Source organism: Podarcis pityusensis, assembly GCF_964106645.2.
Source record: "Podarcis pityusensis genome assembly, chromosome: 12".
In the NCBI taxonomy this organism is placed as follows: Eukaryota; Metazoa; Chordata; class Lepidosauria; order Squamata; family Lacertidae; genus Podarcis; species Podarcis pityusensis.
The window spans coordinates 26,754,534-26,767,152 of record NC_138037.1 but is presented as its reverse complement, the minus strand read 5'-3'; the positions used below and the strand labels follow the sequence as shown (position 1 = coordinate 26,767,152).

Here is a 12,619-nt window from a genome sequence, read left to right as displayed (position 1 = left end):
TCTGAAAACTATGATGGCATATGGATCTTGACTAGAAGTGTTGCTCAAACATAAACATAAAACCTTGCATTTTCTACAAGTCATTGTACAGCATATTTTATTAAGATGTTTAAGAACCCTTTTTGGTAAGGGAGTGTATAAAAAATGTATACCTTCTGCGTATTATATGGATATTTATTCTGTGATATGGATGAGAACTTGATGAGACTAAAGAAGTCCCAGCATATCACTTTACACAGGCCATGGATTGTACTGGCAGTCAAAATAGGGTCCATATGTGACAAAAATTATTGTAATCAATATAGGAAACGGAATATTGATGATTATTCTGCTCTTATTCCATAGACCAGTGTCTATGCTGTGATTGGCTGGCTGTGGGCCAATAAACTGAAGCGGAATCCTGAAAAGACATGTGTATTGGGTGTCTTAAATTCTCATGTATAGGAGGTGGGGAGATAGATGTCCTGGTTGGAATCCCACTCCTCTGGAAGGAGCAGGTGTGCAGTTTGGGGGTGCGCCTGGATTCAACATTGTCATATGAGTTCAGTGTTTAGGACTGCTATTTTCCAGCTCCATCTGGTTCACCAGCTATTACTCCATCTGGACAGAGATGATTTGGCCACTGTACTCCATGTTCTGGTAACCTCCAGATTAGATTATTTCAATATGCTCCACATAGGCCTGCCCTTCAAAATACTAGGAAACTTCAAAGAGCCCAAAATAAAGTGTCCAGATTACTGGCTGTGGTTCTGTTTAGAGCTCATATAACCACTGTTTTGAAACAGCTGCACTGGTCGCCAGTTCATTTCCAGGCTCATGCCAGAAAGGTCACAACAGACCCCATTGTGTATTAAGATCAGCAGAAAGTTGTTCCACCTTTCTTAGAAGTTCAGGGTGGTAGCACACCACTAGAGGGCATTCTCTGGGACAGCCCCTAAACTGTGGGATTCCCTCCCCACAGAGGTGTATCTTATACCTTCATTATACAGCTTCTGGGTAATGCTGAGGACACATCTTTTTACCATAGCTTTTGAGATGTGTGGTTTTCAGACCCACTGTATTTCTGGGGCTGTAAGCTGTCAACTGTTTTTAAAGTGTTTTAATTGTTGTAAGCCACCCTGGCACCTTAGGATGAAAAGGGGGCGGAAATTAATAATAATATTGGACAGAGCAGGAGTATTATTTTCTTAGGTTCTAAATATATTGTCCATGGTTGGGGGACTGATTTTCATAGACTATTATTAAGCTGCAGTCATGCAAACAATGGGTTCTGTTCTAATTTGCTTTTCTGAAAAGAGTAGTTTTTGCCACTTTGAGGAGCCAGGTCTCCCCACATAAATAATAGAATACAAGCAGGGGGAGGGGGGAATCTAAACTCAAGGCTAAAAGCATGCAAAAAGTGGTGAATCTCATGCAATTTTTTCCAGTAATTGTATGTTTAGAATGTTGCTAAATAATCTTGCTTTTCCAGAATAACTCAAATTAACTTGGATATGTCACACAGGCTGGAAACTGGCTGACAACCATAAATGAAGGGTAAAGATAAAGAGAATCTCTTGATTCAGAGGGGAAATATCCAGCTGTGTGTTACAGGGATTAGTGTTATCCAGTTTTATTTAACATCTTTATTAATAACCTGGCAAAAATCTAAACAGTACATGAACTCACAGCAATGGTTACCCTAAAGTAGAAGGCACTGCAGAACCTCACTAAGGATATAACAAATAGGCCTATAGAAGATAGAGAGGAAGAGGGGAAATTAGATTCAGTATAGAGAAAATTCAGAACCATCAAAACAGATATTTCAATGGAAGATATCAAGAAATAGTAATTTACAACATTCAAACATAGAAAAAGGAGAACTGGGAAAGAATCTTCAACAGCATGTCATGAACAAAGACAGCAAAAAAGTGGCATGGATGGTCGTCAGCTGTGATGAGACAGCTAAAAATACATATAGACTGTTAGTGATGATGGTGATAAAGTGATATAGGAGATAAGCATATTCAGCTTAAAAGCGTAAGAACCACCCAGCTGGATCAGATCAAAGGCCCATGCAGTCCAGCATTCTGTTCTCACAGCAGCCAACCAGATGTTATGGAAAATCCCAAGGAGAACATGAAGACAGTTGCACTCCTGCTTGTGATCCCAGCAATTTTTATTCAGGGGCATGCTGGAGGCTTTATTGTCCTTTAGTTTTACTGAATCTCCTTTTAAAGCAGGTTGGTGGCCATGACTTCATATTGTGCTAGCAAATTCCTTGGTTTAACTATGTGTTGTGTGAAGTACTTCCTTTTGCCCAGTCTGAATCTCCCAAATTCAAGGTTCACTGAATGACAGCTAGTCAAAATATATAAAGCACAAATGGGGAAACTTCAGCCCTCCAGACTTTGTTGAAATGGCTGTCCTTTGCAGGGATGTCAGAGAATTCTAATGGAAATGGAAGGGGAAATTGCCTGTGTTTGGATATTTGCCCCATGTCCAGAACAGAAAGAAATCCAGCAAAAATTATTGCTATTTGCTGCTGCTTTCAATCTGAAAATGGTATGTGATTCATTACATTCCCCCAATTTGCACTGAAAGGAATGGAATGGAATAACATAATGACATGAAAAAACTTACATGAATTAAGTTATGTAATTTTACCACAGTGGACACCAAGATGATTAATGTCAGATTGGGTAGAAGACAAACTGCAGCAGAACAGAAACAGCTGGAAGGTAAAACGATGTCTTCTTACATCCTTAGTCCTATATGCTGATTCACAGCGGTCAGTATACTTTAAAGTGCTGAATAACTAAGAACAAATTTTTAAAGTATTGTTTGGTCCTATTTTCATAAGCCACGCCTTCTCTTCCACCCAGAAGCTTGCTCAGATATTCTATCTCCTGGCATCGGCCTCTTCTATAGTTCACAGGAGGGTCCTGACTTTGGCTGGGTCCCTATTCTGCAGTTTATTCAATACAATGGTTTGTCCAGACTACAATACATACTCAGCAAACACTAAAGAGCAAAAATAAAATATATTTAAGTAATATCAATGACTATACCATATACACCCATATATTTCTCTGCATACATGTGAGACTATGATTTTCATTTACATCTGTCTGGATCACTTTATATGCAGAATTGTTCAAAAGAGATTTTGAGTAAGCACATCTACCTTTTCTCATGTGTTGGGGTACTTGCTCTAAAACAGGAGTTGCCAACTTATTGCTCTCTAGATGTTATTAGACTACAACTCCCATAATCCATGACCACTGCCCATGCTGGCTGAGGCTGAGAGTTGGAGTTCAAGCAACAGAAAAGTCACAGATAATCTCTGAAGTGATGATTATCTCAAGTAATCATGATTTTATTTTTAAAAATTACTTATTATATGGTATTTATTAAACAAAACTGATTATGGGTGGCTGGAAAGGCTATTCTTTATTACTAAAATAAAAATAGTGACATTAAATGATGGCAAATAGGATTATTCACTGTTTGCAATTTTCAAAGTGTTGCCTACTGAACTAACCCAAGTGCTCCCCCAAGTGTCCAAAGTGTTCCTTTAATTTTGACACAGTTGCAAACAAGAAAATTCCTGTTGTATCGCCTGATAATAGAGCTCATAATGCCAGGTACCAGAATTTAGTTTGAAAGACACAGCTACCTCAAGTTATATACTGCCTATGAGATAATTATTCAGTACCTAACAAGTTAGAGGTCTAAATACATCTGGATGTTGTGCTAACAGCTTTATGTTTTATATATAAAGTATATAAAATATATTTAACAGCTTAATACTCTGGATACAATTTTATGCTGCCAAGTAAAATATGGGTCACTTGTATTATCAGCCCCAATAGCTTTTCATTATGAAAAGCCAAAGCAAACATAGACTTTTGCCCATGGTGTTCAAGGCTTCTTCAGTGTTGGTTCTGGATAGGAAGAGATACCTTTTATCCACATATGTGAACATTCATACTTTAAACTAGGATTATGGTGAACAGATATGAGTATTGCCTTTTCTCCTGGAGGAAAAACTGATATAGACTCTATAGTTAAGAACCCAACCCGTAGATAAACACTGATTAAAACACAGCTGAAATCAACACATGGCATAAAGTCATAGTGTTTTAAGGAGATTAAAGTGTTTCCTCTACAGATTCAAATGCAAAGTTTTGATTTTGTCTTATTCTGAAAAGGTTTCAATCTCCTTTTAAATTTCAGGAAAAGATTAAAATAATGTGTTGTATAACTGTGTACATCCTGCCCTTTAATGTCCATGGTTGTGGTTTGTTCCCCAACTCTGCAAATCAAAGATTTTAAAACCAACTCCCAATCACATTATCTTAGTTACTATTATATTTTCCTTTAGAACTTCAACAGTTAAATGGAAAGTTTGGCACAACTTGTTAGGTCTAAGGGGATGTAAATCTTTTTCATGTAATTCAACTCAAGTTTGAAAATGTGCATCCCTTTTCACCAAGTCCAGCTAGACACATGGCTTGTCAAACATCTTCATCAAACAAATCCCAGAGGTCTGCCAACGAGGCTCACCCTTGTATACTCTCCAGTTTTCAGAAATTACCACCTTTCAGAGTCAATTCACATTTCACGGGCATAAAACTGGAACTTCTCATAGGACTAGTCATACAAATATTAATAGAAACCTCTTTGTCTGAGTGTCTATCTTCACATAGCCAAAATCGCACCACCTATGCACAGGGGAGAGAGATATTATAGAGAACCCCTAGATTACAAGGGAAAATTGCGGGGGGGGGGCACCCAGGTACACCCCCCCAAATGACATACAGTGGCCACACACTGCAGAGGATCTGTTTGGCTGTGGGGGGGGGGGGAGGACAGAAAACCAGGGGGAAGAAGAATAGAATGGAACATTGTAAAAGAAGAAATGGCTGGGCCAGCTGAAATACTAAACTGAAGTACTCCCCACTGAAACATTTTTCTAGTCCCACTTGCTATATCTAAATGTAACCAAGCCCTCATACTGTTTATTTGCACTTAAACAAATGCATTAAACAAACAGTTGACAAATGTTTGAAACCAAGTCAATTTCAAAACAACAACAGGATGTTTTCAATTAAAATGTTAATATAAACATCATTATCCACAGAGATATTCATAATCAGTAATACAACACTGAAATGTTTGCATCAGAAAAGGTGGAAATCCCTTCCATATTTCATGAATGTTTATGTAAAATTGGCAAACTAAATCTTTTCCATTTTGAACTACTGTACTATTGTGATAACTTTCATGCATTTATTCATCACATCATTTAAACTGAAGAACAATCCTTTTGCAAAGGCACACAAAGAGCTCGGAATATGTTAAGATAATTTTTAATAAGGATATTCTTTTGGCTTTTATTGTGATCATATCAGGACATTGGGAAATAAAAGGTACTAAGTTTAATCAGAATAATTTTCAGTAAGAGCTTACCAGAAATGTATACCTTATGCAAATTATACTTTTTAATCCAATGCTATTATTGACTTTATTTGCCCCATGATACGAATAAGAACACAGTGGGACTAAATACATCCCAGTATATCAGTTTATGCAGCCTATGGATTGTATTGTCAGCCAGAATAGAGCCTAGAAGTAGCAGAATCACCTTTAGGCAAATGAGTATTTCCAGTTATTCTGTTCTTAATCCACTTACTCACCCATCTACAACTAACCTACAGGTTCATAACCAGTATAACTTGCCTTTGTGCATTGTTAATTTCCTACAGTATATCCTCAAGCACAAAAATATACTTCTAACATTTGAAGCAAAAAGCAATCTGGGTAGCTTCTGATATATGAAATACACACAATATTCCAAAATGTGAAGGGATATATATTCTTAATTAGGAAGGACAATTGGCAAGAAATCAGCAACATTGATAGAACATGGTAATAAAAGACTTACTTATTCCAGGCTTGCCTAAGGTTTTTTGCACTGTACTGTGTAAACCGATCTGTAACAAAAAATAAAGATCTCCTGTTTTGTATGAACCTATATAGGAAACATACTTAAAATAGTCTAATAAATACAACAAATACAACTTATTGTGTAGCTCAGTCGCATTAAAAATAATGTAAACTATTTTTAATACTGCTATTCAACACAAGTTTCCAAGCTAAATTTAACACCCACCTACCCCAAAAGCTGAGAACAAACTGCAACATCAACAGTAAAAGGAGTAACAAAAAAAGCTCAAGAAAATAGAATTAAATTCACATGATGCCTAATATTTATTCATGTAGGCACCAGCTGAATGCCTCTGGGAGATACTATTCCACAACTGGAAACCACCACTGAAAAGGCCTTGTTTCTGATTGCCATTAACTGCTGACTGTGGTGACATCCTAGAGAATTTTTTAAAACCAAACAGGTTCCTAGGAGAGCCTCTGGTCCTTCAGAAATTTGGCTGCAAGCCTTCCAGAGCTTTATAGGGAAAAACCAGCACCCTGAATTGTGCATGAAGACCACTGATTTTTTAATACTGGTGAGGTCTTAAATGCAAATACCAGTCAATAATCCGGTTTAATAACATTATGAACCAGGACCGTGTTCTTCAACCTTGTGTTCACAGATATTGTTGGACTACAACTCCCATGAATCCATTGGGCTACCATCCAGGTAAAGAGTTCTAACCCAACAATATCTGGGGGCGCCGGGTTGAAGAACAGTACAGCAGGAAACTTTATACAGTCGGATTATATTTCTTGTACACAAACACATCCACTTGAGCATTTCTTTCATGGCTCCATATCCCTGATGAAGTAATCTATAACAGCAACAGGAAGAAAAATGAACTGAAACACAGGCTCTTGTGTAGAGACAAGCTGGGAGGTATGCAACTCATATAAACCTCTACTTGGATAAGAATAACCACAGTCCCACAATTACAGTAATTACTTGTTCCTTTGCCCATAATAGTAGCTCAAGAAACAAAAGTTCTTTATTGTTCACAATTCCTCAACCATCAGCGAAGGGAAAGAAGTACTAATTTTACTTTCTTCCTGTTTTGCAGGAGTAAGGGATGGAATTATTCCATGATTATTAGCCTGAGTTTCCCTATCTCTGCAGTAAAGCATGCCTAGCTTCTCCCTCCTTCATGTCTGGGTCCTGGGCCGGATACAAAAACAAGAGAGAAAATAACCCACATGGTGCCTTCGAGATGTTGTTGGACTCCCGTAAGTTCCAGCAAACATGGTCAGGGATGATGGGAGTTTTAGTCCAACAGCATCTGGAGGGCACCACATTGGCTATATCTACTGTACACTGAGCTTGAAAAAAAACATTCAGTGACAGAGCAGCAGGTTTGAGAGAAGAGATGAAGCGACAGACAAATCAACGATATAGCCTGACAAAGATACTGAAGCATAAGTGACAATCAATATGCTTTGTTTAGTGTAACAAAACAGATGGAAGTGGCAGCACTAAAATGTTTCACTTGTTAAATGTGAAAAAATAAAACAGAATTTACAAAATAATGTAAACAAAGACTCAAAGCCCCTAACATTTTTTAAAGTGCCAATGGGAGCAAATCTGGACAAGAAACAAAATCTCTAAAATTAACTTCATTCTCAAACATGCAGTGTAGAGTATGAACTGAAAATATCTGAAATTCTTGCCAAATCTTGCTTCCTTGCCCTTTCCAACTTGCCAACTGGAACTGTGTGTTGTATGGTTTTATTTTGGACTGTCCCTAGATACCAACAGAAGGCCATACCAGCTGATTTTGGGTTTACTAAGAGATATTGTCAGGTTCCAACTCAAACTAAAATGAAAACAAAAAGACGAACATTTTTTATTGAGGCATAACCTTATCAGCTGTAATCTTGCATCTAATAAAAAGGACACTAGTTCATAAAAGCTCATACCACAATAAAATGTGCTAAGTCTTTTAAGGTGCCACAGAATGCTGTGCTGTTTTTCCTGCAATAGACTAAAAAGGGGAATCCCCAGTAAAGGGAATATGGATTAGAAATACCATCCCCTTGTGATTCAGGATATAAAAGGACAGAGAGATCCATGGGCACGTTGCAAGAAAATGAAATGTCTTTTGAAAACATTGCGTAGGACTAACATTTATTTAATTATTATGTACTATTTCCCACACCTTTCAGGATACAACTTTTTCTAAGATGACTTACAGAAAACTCTTTCCCTCTGCAACTTTCCCTTTCAAGTTGCTTTCACTCCTACCACGAACGTTCTGAATACAAACTTAGCTTGCAAATTACCCAGGATTGGTAAGAAGAGTTTCAAGTGAAATTGGCTGAGAGAAGGGGCTGGTGGACTACTACTACTACTACTACTACTACTACTACACATACTACACATGGCTGGTGCAATTTTATAATATTTCTTATTCACCCTTCACCATATAAAATTATATATGTGTGTGTGTGTGTGTGTGTGTGTGTGTGTGTGTGTGTGTGTAAAGTAAGCTAGAGAGCTGTAGGGAGGCTAGAATGTAAGGAGGCTAGAATACAACTTCACCACTGTTACAGTATAAAAGGATAACAGCAGTCATTGTTTGGAACATATAGTTAGTAGCATGTAAGGACTTTGCAGGAAGTGGAGCAATTTATGGACCGTTTTATGAATCTAAATTATTTTGCTGCCCAAATGTTATTTCAAACTTATTATGGACCAAAATATGTTGGGAACTATGAGACTACATACCTCTTATTTGCATTTTTTCTGTTCAAAATTCTTAAAAGCCTTATGCTCTGCTCTAAACCTTTCTTAAAGCAATTCAGTAAGCACCACATTTACAAATCTCAGGGGAGAAAATAATCCTTTTAGAGGAAAAATAGAATTTTATTGCTCCTGAATTTCAAACTACATCACTTGCAGCACAATTATGGTCTCTGGTTGCCTAATTATTGCCCCAAATCTCCTGAGTACCTTATTTACTCATCTTGCTCTCCAAGACGCCTATAAATTACTTCATAAACTTTCTAGGCAAATAAAGCTTTTGGATAACAACTGCTGGCCTACTTTATTTTTATTTTTTTAAATAAATATACCTGTATGGTGTTTTGACTTATCACTGGTAACTTTTATATTAAGGCAAAAAAATCCATGATAACCTTTCATTCAAAATACAGCATTTGGCATTTATGAGAGTCAAATGTAGTCTTCCAATTTGGTTACCCAAAACACAGGATGAAATTTTGATTTCCAGATAATATTCAGAATATTAATACCTAACTTTAATAAAGAAGTGACAACAAAATCATGTAAAACTTGGATTTACCTAATCCTGAGAACCTAATTTAAGGTTCAGGTATACATCCATTACCACTGGATGTATTTTCAGGAGTAAATTTTAAAAGTTTGATGTCTTTTCTTTAAAAACAAAACACCTTCTCTGACTTGCCATTCTCTACAGCAGGGGTCCTCAAAGTACGTTCCGTGGCCTGCCTCCGGCCCGCCAGGGTCCTAAACCCGTGCCGGCCACCGCCGTCTCCACCCTTCCCTTCCCCACCCTCCCATCTTAAGCAAAGAGTTCGCAACGCTGGCCTTGGCAAGCATCCTATAAGAAGCGCTCCTCGCACCCCTGGCCAAGGGAGAAGGCAGCAGCTGCACCGCTTCTACCTCCAGCTTGGCGCTCGCCCGCTGCTGCTGTCGCTGCTGCTCTTCCTCACCAGCAGGAGTCTTGTGGCGGGCTGCCTCTTTCCTGCTGCCTTTGGTCTCAGCGGTGGTAACAGCAGGGAGAGTCCGGCTGGGAGATCAAGCGGCGTTGCTATTTTAAAGTTGGTTCCTCTCCCCGCCTCTCCCTTTGCCAGGGAGCTCCTCAAACCCCAGGATCAGCATGAGTGCCAGAGCTGGGGGTGAGGTTGCTGGTCTGTTTGTGCCGCAAGGAGTCTGCACCCGGTTACTCATGGGATGAGGGGAGAGATATCTTTGATCGCCATGGCCAACTTGAGTGGGATGCTGCCTGAGGAAGAGCGGGAAGGAGAGAGAAAGAGAGCCGGCTTGCTATCCTTCCTGCTGCACTGAGCGCTGGAGGTGGCCATTGATCTTCACAGAATTCCCTGCGAGTCATGTAAGTGTTCTAGAGTTGGAATGGGGAAGGATCCGCACCGAGCTTGGACCTCAGGGGTGGCATTGGAAATTATTTCTGGAAAGCAAGTTATTCTAAAGCTCTCTCTGCCCTCCCATTGAGGAGGAAGGACCTTTGTAATAAACGGAAAATGACTGCACTGTTTGCAAAAGTATACGACTGTCCTGACAGTGCTGTGACTAGCAGTGAGAAATATGGAACCAGATATTGACCATCTCATTAGCCAAAAGCAGGCCCATACTTCCCACTGAAATACTTACAAGTTTATGTTGATTAAAATCGTTCATTTTAAATATTGTATTGTTTTTTCCTGTTTTTTGTGCACTACAAATAAAATATGTGCAGTGTGCATAGGAATTCGTTCATATTTTTTTCAAACTATAGTCCGGCCCCCAACAGTGTTTGAGGGACAGTGAACTGGCCTCCTGTTTAAAAAGTTTGAGGACCCCTGCTCTACAGCATAAAAAGCCTATTAAACTGTGTTGTTTTTGGTACACACACCTATTCCATTAATTTTGACTTTTTAATAACACTTTGGAGCTGTTTCCGAAAGCACATTTATTATCTAGTATGCTCATGCCTAATAGCATTGATGAACTAAACAGCTAAACTGCCTTGACTCCGAGGGAAAGAAATGTGGGGGAGGCACCCTGAGGAAATAATAGTAATAGTAGTAGTAGTAGTAGTAGTAATAATAATAATAATAATAATAATAATAATAATAATTTATTTATGCCCCACCCATCTGGCTGAGTTTCCCTAGCCACTCTGGGCGGAAAGGAAAAGTACAAGCTCAAAGCAGGGCAGAAAAGAGGCAGTGCATGCATTTATTTGTTTTATTACATTTTATCTGATTAAGTGTGCATATTTGCCTACTATTTTTCCCCATGTTCACCTGATATCTCCTACTCTCTCACTGATTTGAGTTCCTACTTCAGTTTGCACCAGAAATGTCTAACAGGGATATTTTACTGTTCAGAGCAGCTCCTTAATAAAGTTACTAATTAATCCCACATACTGCTTTAGGGGCCTGGATCCCAGCATCCCTCTACTGGTCCTCATATATCACAGAGAAGGAAACAGAAGCATGCTTTTTATCCATTTGATTTTGTGTGCTTGGCTCCTAAGGCAGCACAACAAGGAGTGTGAGAGAGGAAAAGTACCGATGTTCATAGTTTTGTCCTAGAAAGAAGAGCACTGTGTTCTGCAATAATGAGTAAGTGCTCATTATCTTGCCTGGAAGGTTGCAAGAAGCTGAATAAAATGGGAGGTTTTGTGGTGTTTTGCTTTTGGCTCAGATGAGAACTTGAGCAAGGATTAGTTCTCTGAAATATCTTTAAAATCTTTTTGTTAAACACTTGTATAAGAGCGCAAAACATGACACAGCAATAATATACCGCATTTTTCTGTCTCTAAGATGCCCCTGTCTATAAGATGCTCCCTATTTTGGGGGCCTCAAAATTTAGAAAATGGGGGGGATTGAGCTTTCGGGGAGGATTATTTGGGGGGAATGCCGAAAATCACTCACCCGCCAGAACGCAGCACACAACCACTCGCGTCACTTTCAATCGCCACTTACAATCTTGGGCTTGCACTTCATTCCGGCGGATGGCATCTCCCCCCCCCCCCCCCGATCAATCAAGTGGCCAATTGCTGCTTATGATACGGGATCATGCCAAAAAACCGTTCGCGCATCTCCCCCTCAGCACTACCCGTGTATAAGACGAGCCTAAATTTTGAACCTTATTTTTGGGTCAAAAAAGCTCGGCTTACACACGGAAAAATATGGTAAGTACATCCTTTGATACCAGTTCAGTCTGTATCTTGGGCCAGTACTGCCACAGTTTCTGCCCAGAATAGATTATTATGCAATCATCCCAGGAAGGAATACTGTCTCAACATTATGTTATACCAAATCACACCATGGAAAGGCAGGGGGAGTTTCTTAAATTAGGGTGCTAATAATAGTTTAAGATGACATGGATTTTGAACTGTCAAATTTGTTTTTATACATTGCTTAAGAGTTATTTTTAATATATTAAGCAGTATAGAAATTAAATAATCAATGAAATGTAAAAAGTTGTAGATATTTAATTGTCACCAGCCATTTTAAACTTAGTAGCTGTTAATGACTTTCTTCCTTCTGCTCAAAATCTTGTTTTCTGCTGAAAACCTAGCTAGGCTTAGACATCAAAGCCTTTTAGCAGATGCTAACTTTCTCTTCATCAGTGTTTTCTGCATACTTTTTCCCTAAGTCAATTAGAATTGGAAGAAAAAAATAGACAAACTTCTGCATTGATAGACACACTAGGCAGAAATGCATGATTACAGTGCAGTGAGCACACAATTTGATAGCTTTTGTCAATATGCATTTTACCTGTTATATGAAGGCACTATTATCATCAAAGGAATGCAGAATTTCATGTGGAGAGAAATACTGTACGAGTGAAGAAGCAGCACATTTGTGAGTTCTTTTGGATCACACCTGTCAGTGTGTGAAAAGGATTTTTGCAGCTTCTGTGTGGGAGCCATGC

The 12,619-nt window shown here is 38.7% G+C and overlaps 1 protein-coding gene across 5 annotated transcripts in view; it reads right to left on the bottom strand.

Moving 5' to 3' along the window:
- The window catches only part of CDK14 (cyclin dependent kinase 14), a 217,314-nt gene that overhangs the window by 67,066 nt on the left and 137,629 nt on the right, over positions 1 to 12,619 (bottom strand). For all 5 annotated transcript variants that reach the window (XM_080975366.1, XM_080975365.1, XM_080975367.1 and 2 more), the window contains one exon: positions 5,930 to 5,978. In XM_080975366.1, coding sequence (XP_080831492.1) covers positions 5,930 to 5,978 — 49 coding nt within the window. The remainder of the gene's footprint in view (positions 1 to 5,929; positions 5,979 to 12,619) is intronic.